We start from the raw sequence: 19,345 nt of genomic DNA, 5'->3' as shown, positions 1-19,345 counted from the left end.
ACTTAAGTAGATATGAAAAGTGAATTTGTTCAAACAAAATAAAATTTATCAGGCGATAAGAATTAATTTAGGGGCATTATGGGATAAGTTTGGGAGAAGTGAGTTGGAGATCAGATTGTGAGGAACTTGAATCGTGAGGCTCACATGTTTGAACATGATAATTATTGGAGAGCTATAGGATAGTAGTGATAACTGAACATTTGTATGGGCATATGGGCAGTTGAATGTAGTAATTTAAGAGTTTGGGCTTTGAAGCAAACTGAGTTAAAATCCTGGCACTGCCGTATACTAGCTTGGTAACCCTGAGCAAAGTATTTAACGTCTCTGTGCTATAGTTTCCTTGTCAGTCAAATGGAGATAATAGTTTTTAACTCACAGAGCCATTGTGAAGATTAGATAAATTGTTATATGTAAAGATACAATCCTTAGGATGTAGTACATAAACATTATATAAATATTGTTGTCATTTATGTGACATTTTAACTTTCACATTGCTTTCTTGTATAGTGTTTCTTATAATTTCCATAGTAATTCTGAGGTAGACATTACTATATCCAGCTCAGTGACGGCCAAATCAAAGCCAAAGAAGTTTTGTCATGCCAGAAATTCTCAGCTGAGCTGATGGTTCTAAGCTATTTCACTATGGACAAGTAGGCTGAAAGTCAAATTTTCCGGAAAATTATTCTGGTAGAATTTTGCAGAGTGAAATGAAGAGAAGAACCTTGAAGCAAGTTTATCAGGCTCTTGAAATAACCTAGGATCGCATTTTGAATATTAAAAATTCCTCTGCCAGGGCTATATCATTGAGAAGAGAAAAGACAGTTAAAGGACATGTTGCAGATTTCCTGACTAACCAGTTAATTGATATTCTTTCAGCTATATTTAAACTTGAAGCAGGTAGAAATATATGGCCCTTGATAAGAATCTATCGGGGTGGCTTTCTTCTGATTGAATTCCTTTTTCTACTGGGCATCAACACGTATGGTTGGAGACAGGCTGGAGTAAATCATGTGCTCATCTTTGAACTTAATCCAAGAAGCAATTTGTCTCATCAGCATCTCTTTGAGGTAATCAAACCAGATATAATATCCTATGAATACAGTTTTCATTAGCTATGTGGCTGGTTTAGTGGGTACTAAACTCTATTTTCTACTTGAAGGGGATTGTTGATAATAATTAAACCATTTTTCTTATCTTTGTTTTATTAAAGATTTTCTATGTAATGGTAAAAATAAAAATAATTTTCTTTGTTTTTGTCTTTCCCATCCTTTATCAGATTGCTGGATTCCTTGGGATATTGTGGTGCCTGAGCCTTCTGGCATGCTTCTTTGCTCCAATTAGTGTCATCCCCACATATGTGTACCCACTTGCCCTTTATGGATTTATGGTTTTCTTTCTCATCAACCCCACCAAAACTTTCTATTATAAATCCCGGTTTTGGCTGCTTAAACTGCTGGTAAGTCCAGAAATTTTGTATCATTTGTAGAGTGATATATTGATCATTGGCTTTCTCTAGAATGAAAACAAAACTCCTGTATTGCCCCACTTCAGAAGTCATGTTCACATTGTAGTTTAAATGAGTGGTACCCCAGCTCCAGGAGCAAAGAACACAGTGTAACTGGTACACTTGATGTTATGGAGTACACTGGCCCCAAGAAAAGCACTCATGCATTTTTTTTTCCTTCATAATGGAGTAGTGTCGAGATATTACAGTGATTTTGGAAAATGATAATAATTCATAATTAATTACTATACAGATTATTTAATCAACTGTGATAACATGTAGAACTTTGTTTCCTTTTTTTAAGGTGGTTAAACTATTATATACCTGTTAAGTTACCATAAATAGTCAAATATTTTTATTTTGTGAAGTACTGGGTCTCTAAAAGCAGTAGGATTATCTTGTTAGATCTCCAAGTTTAGTTTGAGAAATTAACTTTTTAAATTCCATTTTACCTATTTCTTACTCTCAAAATCAAGCAGTCTTAGCATTAGGACATGAAATTTCCTGCAAAAATGGTAGCTATATTGTACATTTTGGGATATTGTAAAGATTGCCCTGGGAAGGAACTCCTGCTTACTCTCAAATTTAACCATCTCTGTTTTGAAAATCAGTTAAGAATGTTTTAATAAAATCTAAAGATATAAAATATGACCTTTCTCTTAAAAAAACATAGTAAGCACTTAACAAATTAAAAGCAACCTGTGTTCCAATATATATAGCAATATGGAAAAGAAAATGGCCCAGATCTTGATTTCCCTTCTCCCCAGTTGATTGTTCATTTATCTGTATTTATTTGTATATCACAAATTAAGAGTCTACCTCTTTTCCACAAACTTTATTGAATATAAATAACTAAATAGCAAATCATTCCCTGTAAGTATACCACTGGGCCTAATTTCAAGTTTGTATTCTGAGTGTGGGACTTAGCTGCTGAGGTGTGTAAGAAGTCATATCATCATCACCTTTAATGTGTTTTGTCATCATCTAGAAAAACATGCTTTTTAGAGAATTTTTTTTAAGATAAAAATTTGGGCCATTTTTTTTTTCCTCTTTTGAAATTTGTACTAAAAACAAATCATTTCCAGTTACTACAATATTACATTACCTTTCTTATTTTGAGGTTGTCATTTTATTTCTGGATTTTGTGTTATTTTCATAAAAATGTAATATTCTTCTGATTACAAGGAAATAACTTCAAAATTATAAACACCTATTTTTCCGTCCTAAATTACTATGAAACCTCTATAAAGTTATTTCAGATGAGATTTGGAAGACTTAGAAAATTCAGGTGTTAATATGATTGCATCATTACAATAACAAAATAGTACAGTTGTGTACATTATGTGCTAAGGGAGCATTTCCCAAGTGCATCCTTCTTTGTTTAAATAGAAAGCTGCTATGATTCATGCATGACCAATTATTCTTATTAGCAGAATGATTCCCCATTGAGTCGATATTTATCTATGCATCTGTTGTGTTAATAAATGAGAACTTGTTGATGGAATAGGTTGGCAGTAATATTAAGAGAAGAAATAAGAGAACGGTAAAATATACTGTCAGAAGCAGTGACATACAGTAAGCATTATGGTTTGTTGTATTTGTAATAATTGTAAATAGTAAAAAAAATTATTTATAGAGTATTTTAATATTAATTGACCTATTGACTTATTTTTAATTCAAATCTCACTGAGAAAATTTGCCCTTAGATTTATTTCTAGTGAATTAACAAGAATGTTTCTACTGTAGTTAAATTTCCCTGGTACAGCTCTTTTGAAAGCTTCATCCTAAAGTGAACTACATTTCCCTTTCTTTTTCTTCAATTTTTCATGGAAAAAGAACATGTCACCTGGCCATAGTGGTAGGCACTGGGCACCATTTATATTCATATTTTAATTTGAATTGATATGTTATTTCTCTCCCCAATAGATGGTAGAAGAAAGTTTTTAAGAAATTGATTTGTTTTGATATTAGTATTTATGTCAAACTGATACAGTTTCTTTGCATTCATCAGTTCATTTATCCTTTATCCAGATCTGTATTTGTCCTCATTGTAATCCAATTAGGAAGCATAAAAAAATGCCTCAGATTTACTAAACAAAAATATCAACTTATTCTTATAGAGGGCTGCATAAAATTCTTAAGTTAGAGTATTTTTCTATATTATTTTGGAATTGGTTTTTCTAATATTTTCTTTAGTTGTATAATCAAATTTTTACACATATCTCTGGTATAAGTGCAGAAATGTTCTCATTTAATAATGCATTGTCTGGGCATTTTTATGTGTATCAATTATTTTGTGTGTGTTAGTCGCTCAGTAGTGTCTGACTCTTTGCGACCCCATGGACTGTAGCCCGTCAGGTTCCTCTGTCCATGGGATTCTCCAGGCAGGAGTACTGGAGTGGGTTGCCATGCCCTCCTCATCAATTATTTTATTCCTTTTAATAAACCATGAGACTGGAACTACTATTAATCCACATTTTATAATGAGGAAACCTAAAGTTCAAAGAACTTAAATAAGGTCATGCAGCCAGGATGTAATGGAGATGGGATGTAAGCTCAGGCATTCTGGCTCCATAACCTGTGTTTTTAAACACTACCATTTAACAGACCTTTAAAGGTAGTCATTTTATGTAAGATGTTTAACTTTGATTATTGGATCAACTAATGGAATCTTAAAATCAGATTTGAAAGAATGTGGTTATCAATAAGTAGAAATTAAGACTTTATCTCCTTAACTGTTTGTCTACATTAATTAGAAGATGATGTTAACATATATTCTTTATAGTAACTAATTAGTGGCCTTTTTGTGTATGTGGGTAAAACATCAGATATCCAGATTGTTTCTAGCTTTCTTAATACAGTTTCTCAGTTATTTTAATTAAAATCAAAGCAAAGTAGAAGTGGAAAGACCTTAGCCAGAAAGGAAGGAGAATTCTCACTTAAAAGGGAGAATTCGGGTAAATCTAAGATGAATTTGACCATGTGTTAAGGCCTGACTTACCAGGGAATTAAGTATGTTCTATTTATTTTTATCTTCATCTCTCCTCCTACACCTCTGACCAAACTACTTGCTCACTTCTTTTTAAATATTTCCGGGATATTTCGTTTGCTTGTCTGTAATAGCAGTTACTACATGGTGCTGTCAATATTTCTTTTGGTGTTTATTTGCCCAAAGGGATTGTGGGTGGTACAGGCCATGTTTTATTTATTCAGTATCTTCACAATGCCTGACATAAATACTTAATGAGTAAATAAATAATAAATAATAATAATAAATAATTCATAATAAATACTTAATGAATCTTTGTTAAATGCATGAATGACTATGATTAAGTTCATTGGTTCTCTTATACAAACATTAACCACTCCCTCCTTTATTTTTTCATCTTCTCCCTTCTGTAAATTTTCCCTTCCTCTCAGTTTCTATTTTATGTTACTCCTTTCCTTTTCTAGTCCATCCCTCTGTTTCTTTGTTTCTTATTTAATACACTCTCCTACTCTTTTGCTCTTACAGAGGTTTTCTCTAATAGCCAGGTTATAAGGCTTGGTTTGGCAGGTTGTGACAGTAATGGTAGTCTCATGTCAGTGAGAAATGAGAAATTTGCTCTAGGCTACCAGTTTCACAGAAGTCTACGAAGTTTCACAAAAGTCCATGACTAGAGACTGAGTTAGACTTCCTGATCCTTTGCTGTTATGTCATAACTTGTTCTCTTGTTTCTCTCTCTTGGAATCCTTTAAATCCATTCTATACCTAGAGTTTCTTAAAATATTATACAAACTGGTGCCAGAGCCTCTTTGTGCATAAATGATTAACATCGCAATCCCTAACACCTCCTATCTGACCCTTCCCTGCAAAAAAAAAAAAAAGTTTGCTGTATCTGGAGCTTGTGGTTGCAGATGATAATATCGTTTCTGGCTTACTGAAAAAGTAAGCAAGTGATCAAAAGATTGAACCATGGACTCAAAATATGTCAGCTCGGAAAGTTACGTTTTAAAGCCTATATTGTGTCCTGCAGACCCCTGCTCTAATTTTTAAAGCTCCAGCATAGCTGTCGCCCAGGATTGAGTTGTAACAAAACCGTTTGTTGTTTCCCTGAAATAATCAAAGAAATTATTTAGAGAAAGGATAGAAAGAACCGTAAATACCTTGATGGCAGGGGAGCTGTAGACTCATTTTCTCAAAACAACTGCTTAGAATTCCTTGTTTAGGAGTTCATTTTCACCTATGTGAGATAGAAAGGGTCTAACAGGGTAAGAAGGAAAGCTGCCTTCATCCCATCTTCACTTCACTCAAGGCCTTTCAAGGCAAGTTGGTACAGTTTGAGCCTCTTTCTGGTGATAAGTATCTGACTCCTCCCTCTGCAATGCCAGGATTTTCCTTTGCAGTAGTAAACAGGCTTCCGCAAAATAAGGTTAGAAGGCGTTATCTTCTGTAAATGGGGATATGGATAACACCTAGCACATAGAATTTGTTATAGTTAATGGATTATAAGAAATGCATCATGAGAAAAATATGCAGCATGGATTAGTGTTCAAGACATATAACCTGAATTTTATTTATCATTGTTTTCATAGTAGTGGGGTGTGGGCTGATTTTTTTGACATAATTTCACAGATATGATCATTGCCATGGCACTAGCGAAATGAAAGTGACATTGGTTAGGGAATGAGACATACTTCAGCCAAGGTACTATCCTTCCCTTCCTACCTTTTGTAGGCAAAGAAGAGCTTTGTATTCACTTAGCTAAGATGGGAGAATATTCCAGAAATAATCATAGCACATGGGTCTCCAGTAAATTTATCTTAGACCTTAATGGTAAATGTCCTCTCAGTGCATTTCTGCCATTCTCTCTGCTTTCAACTTCAGCTCTTCCCACCTCTCTGCTTTCTGTTTTTTAACTCTTGCTCTTCCTGCCTTCCCCATGCCCCACCCTTTTAATTTCTTTCTTAGTGATCTATTCAACTCATTCTTTTCATTATTAATTTTGAACCTAACTATTGTTGCCAGTCCCTGTGTTTGTGATTGGTTCATTGGTTTCCATTTTATCAACTAAATCATGCTGTAGAGTAAGAAACAAATTAGATAAATTTAATATGAATTTTCTTGTTTCTGTGTTTTCTGATTTTTTTCTTTCTCCTAGTTTCGAGTATTTACAGCCCCCTTCCATAAGGTAGGCTTTGCTGATTTCTGGCTGGCCGATCAGCTGAACAGCCTGTCAGTGATACTGATGGACCTGGAATATATGATCTGCTTCTACAGCTTTGAGCTCAAATGGGAGGACAGTGAGGGCCTGTTGCCAAAAGATTCACAAGGTAGGGTATGAATGTGCATCCACACTACTGAACTGCCAGTGTAAACCAAGAAATATTGGGAGTGATAACTGAGAAATTTAAGCTCATCCAATAATATTACAAACTTAATTAAATGTACTTGGCTCTGTTTTAGCAATATCTTTATCTGATATAATTTGGCTCTTAAATTATATATTATAATTTTAGCCACTCATTTGCCAGGAGATATACAGGAGATATATATATATACAGGAGATATAAATATAAATTCTTATATTTAAAGAATTCTAAAACTAAAAAACTTCTAGTAGGTTGGTAATTATATCACAGATGCTCTATTGTCAACAATTGCCATCACAGTATTGCTTTATGATGATCAAAAATACTGATTATTTAGAAATTAGATCACATGCTTTGAGCAAATCATTAGAGATTTTTTAGTTCTTATTGGAGACCTTGTTTTTCTTTTGGCTCTTTTTGTCACTCTTACTATAGCTTATGCCAGGTATTCTAGTTATTAGGGAATTTTGCCTTAATGATGAAGACCAAATTTAGACAGATTATGTAACATGTGACTAACGAAAGTTAATGATGCCAGCGCCAACACAGATTTTCATTAACTTCCAGCAAATCACAATTCTGTTATATGTTGAGCCACTATGATACATTTCCAGAATTTGAAGAAAATTGATTTACCAACTCTGTTCTTATTTTAAAAATGTAAACTCTGCCCTTTGTTTTTTTGTTATTGTTGCTGTTGTTGTTTGTTTCTTTTGTTTCAAAGAACAAGAATGTGAACAACCTATAATGGATATGTTGTAGGGGTTTGGAGTTCATAAAACTGTCATCAACAGTGATATTTTTAGGTTTTCCAGATGTTTCAGGTTACAGAGCTCACTAATTTTTTTCCTCTTTGATTAATGTACTCAACCTCTAATTGTCTTATAGTTTTACTACACTCCTCCAGAGAAGGAGTGTAGTAAAACTACACAAAACTGATTACAAAGGGGCCTTCCCAAGTGGCTCCAACAGTAAAGAATCCCCCTGCCAATGCAGGAGACCTGGGTTCAGTCCGTGGGCTGGGAAGACCCTCTGGAGAAGGAAATGGCGACCCACTCCAGTATTTTTGCCTGGACAATCCCATGGACAGAGGAGCTGGCCAGGCTACAGTCTGTGGTCACAAAGAGTCGGACACGACTGACCACGCACACAAAGGCATAGATTACAAAACTGTAAATCTGAGTGGGTAGGTTTTTATAAGTTCCCACTGTGTATTTCACCTTCTCTCTCGGCCTTCTGATCACTAAAAAGTTTAATATAATAGTTGCAAAGAAAAAAATGATTCTGAAAAGCAGGTTCGTTGCTCTTAAAGACTTCCTAATGGTTACAGTATATGACTAAATTATGTGAACAAGTGTTTTTTGTTTTTTTAATTGTAATCTTTTCTTCTTTGAAATCTTCACAGAACCAGAAATTTGCCACAAATATTCATATGGTGTGCGGGCTGTTGTTCAGTGCATTCCTGCTTGGCTTCGCTTTATCCAGTGCCTGCGCCGATACCGAGACACAAAAAGAGCCTTTCCTCATTTAATTAATGCTGGGAAATACTCCACGACTTTCTTCACGGTGACATTTGCAGCCCTTTACAGCACTCACAAAGGTATTCAATGGATGTGAAAAGATTTTTCAAAATCCTGATTTTTACCACGTGAATCTGTTTCTTAATCTGGTTACCTATCCATTTGTCGTGCTTTTTTTCCCCATTGAATTTCCAGCCCCCTCAGTTATAGTAAGTAGTTTGTCCTTGAACACAATTTTAGCCTCATTCCAGAATTTACTAACACATTGAAAAGAATCAAAGTCATACAGAATAGGAAGGATTTGTGATAATGTTTGAAATCCTGAATTATGTTTATTTAAGGGGTTCAGTCCAAGACACTTTGGGTTTTCATTTGGTTTTTTAGACTTCTTGTTCATTAATGAGGTTGGGAAATGCTAGGTGAAAAAGATTCCCTCTGGCAGTCATGTATATTTTTAATCGTTTCCCTTCACCAAGTAGTAACGTTTGTTTCCAGCCTATTTAACTGCAAATTGAGTTCTCTGATCTCTCTAGTTTCTTATCTCCATGGCAACTAGTTATTACTTGAGACTGTTCTTCTGTTGGGAGGAGAAAAAGGCTTTTAGGTTCTGAGCCACATGCAGTCACTCCTTTTGAATTTTTAACCTTCTTCTAAGAACTGTCAATCAAAGATCTCACTTGCTTTTACTAAAATGCCTTCCTTCTTTGTTTAAATCAGTGTCAGCCTACACCTTAGAAGCTGCACTCTCATCTAAAGAAATGTTACCAGTTGAAATTATTACAGTTATTTTTAGATAGCTTGATAAAATTTTTTCTGGTGATTTTTAATTGAGATGCTGTATTTAGGAGCCTTACCTAGTGCTCCAAAAGTGCTGCTGTGTGTCTGATGGTCTTGAAAGATTAGGGTGATTTTTTTCTTTTGAAAAGCTTGAGATTTGGTCTAATAGAACACCTTATTGATACTTCCACTTTTTGCAGTAGATTCTGCGATTGCAGTAACATTGATAATGTAGCCAATAATTCTACCACTAAGGAAGCACTCTTGTTAAATGATATAATTTAACTAAATACCTTAGTGAAGGAATCACATCCTAAAGCTCCCTTAATTTTTTTCTTTTATAACTCCTCTCTTATGTGTACTTACTGTTTGGCTAGCTCCTCAGGCTCTCCATTGTACATGCTTACTTGTTGGCCTGGGATACTTAACATTGTGTATTCAAATTGTGTATTTTAGCCTTTGTGAAGGTCTCTTCCTTCAAGGATTACTCTTGTAAATTTCCAGCCATTCCATCAACCCTGACTCTGTCCTGTAGGCAGTAAGACTGATATTTCTGTTATTGGAGTAGAAGGGGTATTGGGAGCACCCTTAGGCAAAAAGCCACAGACTCAGAAGTTTTACTCTTTATTGCCAGTGTCTTTCCAAAGTAAGCTCAGGCTTTTTGCCTGCTTTTGGTGGCTTCCCAGTATGTTCTAATAGTTATTCTTTTTTTTTTACTTGACTTAATATTATATTCGTTTCAGGTATATATTGTAGTGGTTCAGTATTTTTATACAAAGTGGTCATAATAAGTCCAGTTACTGTCCATCACCATATAAAGTTATAATATTACTGACTGTATTCCCTATGCTGTACATTAGATCCTTGTGACTTACTTATTTTATAACTGGAAGTTTATACCTCTTAGTCTCCCACACCTATTTCATTCATCCCGTAACCTACCTCCCCTTTAACAACCACCAGTTTGTTCTCTGTATATATGTCTACTTCTGTTTTGTTATATTTGTTCTTTTTTTTGTTTTTGTTTTTTAGGTTCCACTTACAAGTGAAATCATACAATATTTACCTATCTCTATCTGACTTATTTCACTTAGCATAATACTGTCTACAACCATTCGTGTCATGAGAAATGGCAAGATTTCATTCTTTTTTATGACTGAATAATATTCCGTTCTGCGCATATACCACATCTTTATCCATTCATCTATTGATGGATGCTTAGATTGCTTTCATACCTTGGCTATTACTACTGAGGCAGTGAACACAGTGGTGCATATGTTTTTTCAAATTAGTGCTTTTGTTTTCCTCAGAAAAATTCCCAGAAATGAACTTGCTGGGTTGTGTGGTAGTCCTATTTTTAATTTTTTAAGGAATCTCCATACTGTTTTCCATAGTGGCTGTACCAATTTAAAGTTCCACTTACAGTGCACAAGGATTCCCTTTTCTCCACATCCTCTCCAGCACTTGCTATTTGTTGTCTTTTGGGTAATAGTCATTCTGAAAAATGTGAGGTGATAAATCATTGTGGTTTTTGAATTGCATTTCCATGATGATTAGTGATGTTGAACATCTTTTCTTGTGCTTGACATCCACCTGGATGTCTTCTTTGGAAAAACATTTGTTCAGGACCTCTGCCCATTTTTTAAATAGGTGTGTTTTTCTGGATGGTGAGGTGTATGAGTTATTTGTGTATTTTGTATGTTAACCCTTATTTTGCATGCTTAGTCTCTCAGTCATGTCTGACTCTTTGCGACCCCATAGACTATAACCCTCCAGGCTCCTCTGTTAATAGGGATTTACTAATTCTTACCTGTGCTGTGCTGTGCTTAGTCGCTCAGTCATGTCTGTCTCTTTGCAACCCACCAGAGTCCTCTGTCCATGGGGATTCTCCACGCAAGAATACTGGAGTGGGTTGCCATGGCCTCCTCCAGGGGATCTTCCCAACCCAGGTATCGAACCCAGGTCTTCTGCATTTCAGGCGGATTCTTTACCAGCTGAGCTACCAGGGAAGCCCTAATTCAGAACTAAAACTAAAAAGTGAGGTATTTACACAGGGGTATACATAAGTATGTTAACTTCAGTCAAAACTTTTTGTTGTTGTTGTGCATCAACTTATTGTGCTTTGCAGGTATGTTTTATTGGGGCTTCCCTGGTGGCTGAGATGGTAAAGAATCTGCCTGCAATGCAGGAGACCTGGGTTCTATCCCTCGGTCAGGAAGATCCCCTGAAACAGGGAATGGCTACTCACTCCAGTATTCTTGCCTGGAGAATTCCATGGACAGAGGAGCCTGGCGGGCTGCAGTTCATGGGGTTGCAACTGAGCGAATAACACTTTTACTTTCACTGCCTAGAGCTGGTTTATATGTGTCTTCCTTTATGGAAATTTTTTAAAAGATACACTTAGGATCACCTTGCATGTGTATGGTGGGAGTATTTACCAGGTATCAATTATGAATGTGTTTGGTCTTTTGTTCAAGTAACAGCTGTTTACTGACTGAATTTGATTCATGTGCCCACAGACAAATTTTTAAACACACAAGCATTTTTTAGAGAGAACATTGGTTGTATAGCCTAACCATATCCCTTAAATTAAAAAAATAGTACCGAACACTTTTTATAGTTGCTATTAAAAAAAACATTATAGTTCCTACATATTAAATATTTTTATCACTAATTTTTCTTTTTACCAAACAGACAATTGGAAGTAACCCTTGACAGAAAATTTGACATTAAATGATGATCAGAAGTAGAATCTGATTTTTCTTGTTTCCTTGGACAGTATTCCAAGAGAAAAGATATCAGAAAACATAGACTTTAGAAATGATGATTGATCTAAAAGAACAGATTCTGTATGGTTAATGATGTAGATCTTTTTCTATTGAATGTATATGTATTATTGCAAAGGACGCATTTTTTGAAGGGGAAAGTGTAGAAAATGGTGAGGTAACCTTGTTCAGACTCAGGATTCTGAGTCCTTTCAGAGAACTAGCCTAAAAGAGTTACCATAGTAACAGCATTATTGGGGGCATTTTCAAGATTGTTCCAAAGGTTATGGCCTATGCTGCATGGTTTGTAAAAATGGATGCACAAGAATTAACTCTATACTTAAAGCCATTTTTTTCAAGTGAGGGGAGTAAGTATGATAATACTGCAGCTAGCCCTCCCTTGTAGTAAGAAGGAAACACACTTTAAATATTTCAATATATTTTATTTTCCATCACTGATTTTAGAAACGCTCAAAGCCAATCTTATTTTAAGAATCCACTTTTCATTACAAGCCTAAATTAAAAGCCATTCCTACAAGTTTTTTTGTTGGAATTGGTAGTAGAGGAGACAGCAAAGTGTTGTAAATGGTTTTTGTGTGTTCTTGAGGTTTCTTGGCCTTGGCTAGGAAAAGCCAGTGGGAGGTACAATAATAGAAAAAGCCATTATGTTGTTATTTCTAATCCATTGATGCAGCGAGAGTACTTCATTAGATTTTCTGTTTTTCATTTACAGTTTCTAACATTCTAAAATATTTATAAATTCTTAGTAGATTTTACTCTTTGCTGTTCTCTGAATACATAGAAGGATAAAAAAAAAGTTCTTTTAAAAATATTTCATATTTTACTTCAGACATTTTTGTTAGCATTTGTTAGCATTTACTATAAGACATTTTAAAATACTTGGAAAAGAGAGATTCTCTACTCACTTAAAAGCTGAGTTCATTTGTATTTGTTTGCTCTGTTGTTCTCCAGTGCCCAGATCTCTCATATCTTCTAGATCTCGTCGTCTTTAACATTCTGTAAGGCGTGCTGTGGCCCCTAATGAGGATTCCTCAGCAGTAGTTCAGTGCCTTCAGTGCAAATAGTCATTTCATTGTTTTGGGTGAGCACACATAGTCCTGAAGTGCTTCCTCTGTCCGGGGATGGCCTGTTGGTTACCCTGTTTCTACCGTGAATAATAGACTTCTATGCCAGAATTTCCAAATTTTAGTCTTGTTACATTATAATAGAAACACAGTTTAGTGTTGTTATTGTTTTTAATCTCTGGGGAAACTTTTGTTTCATTAACTTTTTAAAGACATAAACAAACTTTAAAAAAAATCTCATTTGAATAAAATGCTTTCATTTTGGACTTAATGTTGAAAGTATCTCAAATCTTTAACCCTTTTGAAATTGGATACATTTTGCTGTAGTTTTTCTAGCCTAACTAATAATGCTGACAAGAGACAGATTATTTTAGAATTCACCATTTGTCAGCATTGGCTTAAATCTTGCTGGATGCTATAAAATCAAATATGAGATATTGTTTGTTTCTGATTATTAAATTGACTTTAAGAATATTAAATTGACTTTAAAGTTTCTTGAGTAACTTTCATCTACTTGGCTTTGTGCTGATTTTAAATGGTTTTATAAATATTATACTAACAATCTCTTTTTACCTTAAATTATTTTTAAAATATTATAGATTTGAGTAGATTATATTTTTGTATCATCTTTGTCATTTAAAAGAAAAAGCTTTTTAGAAAAACACTTACACCTTGATGCCATTTTGTTGTCTTTTCTCTAATTTTTGTTTTCTTAATTGCTCTTTTAACTGATAAATGTAATTTGTTAGCACTTCTGTGTAAATTGTGTTGCTTTTGAAACACTCATGCACAAAAATTTAAAGTTTAAAAACAGTATCTGTTATTGTTTAGATACTAATGGAGGATCTGTGATGTTTAAAAGAGAAGTCAAAATTATCTATGAATTCAGTTTCTGGAGCAATTTGTCTAATTAAAAGGAATTTAAAGACAATTACTTGCAAATAAAATTTTTAACTTTAATTTATAGATTATTTATGTTATATATAATTTTATATGAGACTATTATTAGTAAAAAGTATGAACATCGAGAAAAGTTACTGTTCTTAGGTATTTTCAGCAGAAAGAAAAGGAAAAAGTGAGGAACCAAATGAGTTACAAGGCTTGAAGTTCCTGCTCAGTATATATAAGTAGTAGATTATATATGATCTCTTTCTTTCAGAGTTTCATAGTATAATACCCTAAGTGTACTAATCAGATATTGCTATGTGTTAAACCACCCCAGACTTCAACAACTTAAAACAATAGTAATTTATTCTTTATGTATGTGTAGATAGTTATTCTCCTTTTTATCTGTGGGTCAGCTGAATTGGAACTAGATTGGACTCAGCTGGATTGCACGGCTTCACACCACTGTTTTCATCGGCGTTTTGGTGCTTCCCTGAAAGTTGGGTTTGAGTTGGCTACATGTTTGTTCATTTTGGGGCCCCAGCCAAGGGGACAGCAATTATCCAAGGAAAATCTCTTCAAGTGGTACTAACAGAAACAGTTCTGTTGCACAAACAAACACATTTTAAGTCTTTGCTTTCCTCTCATCTGCTAGCCTCCCATTGGTCAAAGCAAGTTGTATAGCTGAGCTTAAAGGAGTCTGCCCATCCTTAACAGCCAAAGCAAATTATTAAATGCAACATCAGTAAGAGTCACAGAAGAAGGGAGTGGAAATTTTTAATATGTAATCTAATCACCACAAAACAGAAATCAATTTTAACTGACTTTTTTTAATTGGAAAGGATATAAACATAATTTTTCAGAATAAATAAATGTGACTAATAAACATATGAAAAATGTTCTACTTCACTTATAGCAGAAGAAATGCTAATTGAAATCATATTTAATCAAAGAAGTGATGATGCCCTTTGCTGGCAGGTATGTAGAGAGATAGACACTCATTCTGTTGATTGAATGTAAATTGGTAAGCAATTTGGTAATTCTGTCAAGAGTATTAAAATCATTCATACCTTTTGACCTAGTAAGTTCCTTTCCATAACTTTTTTCTAAGGAAGTGATTATAGAAATGGGTGAATATGAATGTATGTTCACAGCATTGTAAACATTTTCATAGTAAAAAATGAAAGTAGTCTAATAAATGTCCAGCAGTAGGAGAATAATTTAATTATAGTGATTAAATTATATATATTTATTATTATATATATGGTGACTTGTAAAAAGTGACCCACAGTTCTTGAAAATGAAGAATAATGATATTATTTAAAGATAATAATTATTGAATACTTCTATGCACTAACATCCTTTTAAGCAATTTTAAGCATTTAACATGTGTTGACTTATTTAATCTTCATAGCATTAACATTTTGAGGCGTTAGAATCAGAGCTGAACAGTAACGTGGCAAAACTAAATTTTATTCAGGAACTGTTACAGTAGAGGAAAAGAGATCTCAGTATAGAACTGGGCTCAATTCTGAATATAGAATGGACAAGTGGGGATTTATAGCCAAGGAGCAGGGTGGTGGTCACTGAGTGGAAATTGCTAAAAGGAAACACCAATGGTAAGGGAGAATTCTGGCTAAACTGACTTGACAGGATTTTTGCTGAAATTAGACCAGGGTGATCAGATGCCAAGGGTAGAGGATGAGGAATTTGATGAGATTTCGAGGGTGATCAGATATTGAGGGTAAAGGATTCTCTCTAAACTGACTTAGCAAGATTCTTGCTACAACTGGGAGATGCATGCTTGACAAGGATGGACACCAAATTTTAGATCTAGAGAACTTAGAGGAGCCTGACTAGAGTTATATCAAGGAGAGTTTTTGTCCCTCTATCACTTACGCTATGTGCTACCGACCAACCCTGGAATAATGTGGGAGGGAATTACCTGCAGATGTGAATACCTAGGGGCAAGGAACATTGGATGCCATTTTAGAGAATGGCCACCACACTGTGGGTCTCGACATTATCACTCTCCATTATGCATTTGCTCTGGAAGTACACATGTACCAAGTGGCACTTTCAGAAAAGAGAGAGACTCTGAGTCCTCAGTCTTCAAGATAGATTTCCAAAACTCTGGGGGTTTTGCCTTCCAATAACCCTCTATACCCAAGATTCATATGACAACCAACAGAAATCCTCTGCGTATTTTAATAAGGAAGGTTTATTTTGAGGATGTTGGGTAGCTTACAGAATCCCCAACAGACAGTGAAGATATCACAGCTTATATGCGCAACATTACTGATCCTGGCTGGACACCTGTGTTACCTCTAGAACTGCAACTTCAAGTATCTCTAACATGAGAATATGGCTGCTTCTCTTTGCCTGAATAAATTCTGTGTGTACCAAAGAAATAAACAGAAGAGTCTTTGATAGAAGTAATCACTTGATCGTCATTTTTAGGTGAAGAAATTGAAAACAGGTTAAGGACTTGCCAAAGTCCTACAGTTATGAAATGAAAGAACCTAGGTTATGAATCTGAATACAAACAATATAGCTCCAAAGTCAAGTAGCAAGTAGGTGACAAAGTTAGAATTCACACCCAGGTCTTGTGATTATTTATACTCTACTCTAAACTCCCTTCTAATGTTACAGAATGACCTGAGCTCATCTCACAGGTAAAATGTTAAACTTGTGGTAAACATAGGAAGATCAGATAGGGTAGTGTGCTGTCCCTATGCCAGTGCCAAATAAATTTGTGTTTGGGAAATCACAGAGGTACATTGCTGCTGCTGCTAAGTCGCTTCAGTCATGTCCAATTCTGTGCGACCCCATAGACGGCAGCCCACCAGGCTCCCCCGTCCCTGGGATTCTCCAGGCAAGAACACTGGAGTGGGCTGCCATTTCCTTCTCCAACAGAGGTACATTGGGGGAGAGTAATTTAAACTGTACTTTTACATGGATAGGCCACGTCAGAAGGCCTCTTTGTGATCCTTTTGTACTAATGGCCACATTCATGGAAAACCAGAGACATTACCAGGAACTGGCTATATCACATTAACAGTCATATGCTTTTCTTAATAAGAGCATTATGGAGTCAGCCCAACTATATAAATAATTTCTCTCTGCCAGAAAATTGAAAGTCATTCTTGAATTGAAGAACTAACTAACATATTAATGTTCTTTCAAGTGATGGGAGAATGGTTTGACATGAACAATTTGCTTAGAGTTTTATTTTTTGTTAGGGTCCTGAAATTCACTTTAAAAAAATACCAGAGATAATTAAGTATTTGTTAAAGCTGCCTGGCTAAATCCTTAATACGTATTGTTAATAAACATTCCAGGATGCTTCCTAGAATGTAGCAAGCAAAATATGGAAAGAAAGACCAGTGACTAATACTCGGTTTCATTGGTAGTTTTTTTTTTTGGCCATGTTATGCAGCATGTGGGATCTTAATTCCCTGACCAGGGATTGAACCTGTGCCCTCTGCTTAGCAAGTGCAGGCTCTTCACCACCACCAGGGAGATCCCTCTTTGGTGGTATTTTGAATGAGGTACAAGATTGAGTTTTAATTGAAATGTTTAGAGTAAAAGAATTTTTTCTTATGTTAAAAGTAGTATTTTCTTCGCATATTAAAATAGTGCTTCTGCTTAATAGGAGGGAAAATAAAGCATCTACCTACTGCTTAAATATCACATGGATGTGTTGCGTTTCTTTGTTCCTCATGTGGGATTCTCAGGGCTCTCTGTAAATACTTTTGTTTGCCTATGAATAATAATACCCTGGAGCATCTCTGTTTTTTTAATTGATTTTTTTTAAGAGTGTATTTCTTTTAAAAGCAGAATTGTACTACTTGCAACTATTTTAATCTCACCAGGAAGTCTACTCAAAAGAAATGAACATCTACCAAAATGGAATATTGAGGCTTAATAACATTTCATAGCTGGCGTAGAAAAGACCAGGGCACTGAAGAAGGACAAGCTGAAAGTCTAGGGTCTGTTGTATAATCTTCTTCCTCCTTCTCAGTTATGAATATATGACCAACTGTATTTCTTTCCTCAACTGAAACAACTTTGATATTTGAAACCAGTGTTTAAAATTTACCCTTCATTTAACCTTCTGTTGCAGAAAGTGGAATGTCCTCTCCTTAGAAAGCCAAATCCCTCTCTCTGCTCAATTTAATCAAATCCTCTGCCAGGAAGAATTTTAAAAGCATCATCTTAATGAAAAGCACTATTTCATGTTGAGAGAAAGAACATGAGCTTTGGAGTAACCATGACTAAGATAATTTAGGAATATTTTACTGAAGACTGAGGAAGAAAAGCCATGAGATTGATCATCTAGATAGACGCCGGAGACATTCACTAATTAAAAATATACATAAGGATCCGTCTTAAATACAGCATGCACGCGCATGCGCACACACAGAATCTGTCAATCAGACAACAGTTAGAATCATGACTTAAAGGTGAAGTATTCAAGACATTTCTCACTAAAATCTCGACTAACATGAGGATATCTGCAGTCATGACTATTATTTAACATTCTTCTGATTATAATTATTGTATAAGAAAATGAAAAGAAAGTAAGAATATTAAAACTTTTAACAGATGAATAAAATAACATTTATGGGTAATATGGCTGTCCAGTGCTCTCACATCGTCCTTTCATGAATTTTTTATTGTAAGTGTATGATTCTTTTATAAACAGGAAAGTAGTTATTTTCATTAAAAAAATTAAGAGAGTTGTCCTAGACTATCTAAGACAGGATCCTTTGGCTCTTTATATTCTATTATTCTCATAGAGCTATTTGCCATTATGTAGTATCTTGGCATAGATTATTTTATTTTGAACCTGATATTAACCCTGAGAGAAAGTAGTGGTTGTTATTGTTTTCATATATCAGCAAGATTAAATGGCCTGCCCTGGGTCACATGGCAGTAAGTAGCAAAACCATAATTCTCAGCCTCTGAATCCATTCCCTTTTCTACTCTAAAAAAGTATTTCCAACAAGGTAGCATGATGTAATGCTGGGATTCTAAAACTTTGGTATATGTGTGACTCACCATGGATTATTACTTAAAAATGCATAATATTGGGCCCACCTGTAGTCTAATTCACTAAGATTAGGGTGATGATCCAGAAATTTACATTTTTAACCTGTACCTCATGGTAATTCTGTTAAAGGTGATTCATTGACCACACTTAAACATTCAGTTCAGTTCAGTTGCTCAGTCGTGTCCGACTCTCTGCGACCCCATGAATCACAGCACGCCAGGCCTCCCTGTCCATCACCAACTCCCAGAGTTCACTCAGACTCATGTCCATCAAGTCGGTGATGCTATCCAGCCATCTCATCCTCTGTTGTCCCCTTCTCCTCCTGCCCCCAATCCCTCCCAGCATCAGGGTCTTTTCCAGTGAGTCAGCTCTTCGCATGAGGTGGCCAAAGTATTGGAGTT

General features: G+C 35.1%; 1 protein-coding gene across 2 annotated transcripts in view; it reads left to right on the top strand.

Moving 5' to 3' along the window:
* The window catches only part of XPR1 (xenotropic and polytropic retrovirus receptor 1), a 214,543-nt gene that overhangs the window by 163,002 nt on the left and 32,196 nt on the right, over positions 1-19,345 (top strand). For both annotated transcript variants that reach the window (XM_086343523.1, XM_086343524.1), the window contains exons 8-11: positions 877-1,067; positions 1,277-1,456; positions 6,646-6,817; positions 8,262-8,456. In XM_086343523.1, coding sequence (XP_086199649.1) covers positions 877-1,067; positions 1,277-1,456; positions 6,646-6,817; positions 8,262-8,456 — 738 coding nt within the window. The remainder of the gene's footprint in view (positions 1-876; positions 1,068-1,276; positions 1,457-6,645; positions 6,818-8,261; positions 8,457-19,345) is intronic.

The sequence above is a fragment of the Bos grunniens genome, chromosome 16 (assembly GCF_055505025.1).
Source record: "Bos grunniens cultivar Pamir isolate PY7600 chromosome 16, Bosgru_T2T1.0, whole genome shotgun sequence".
NCBI lineage: Eukaryota > Metazoa > Chordata > Mammalia > Artiodactyla > Bovidae > Bos > Bos grunniens.
This window is presented reverse-complemented; position numbering and strand designations above follow the sequence as displayed.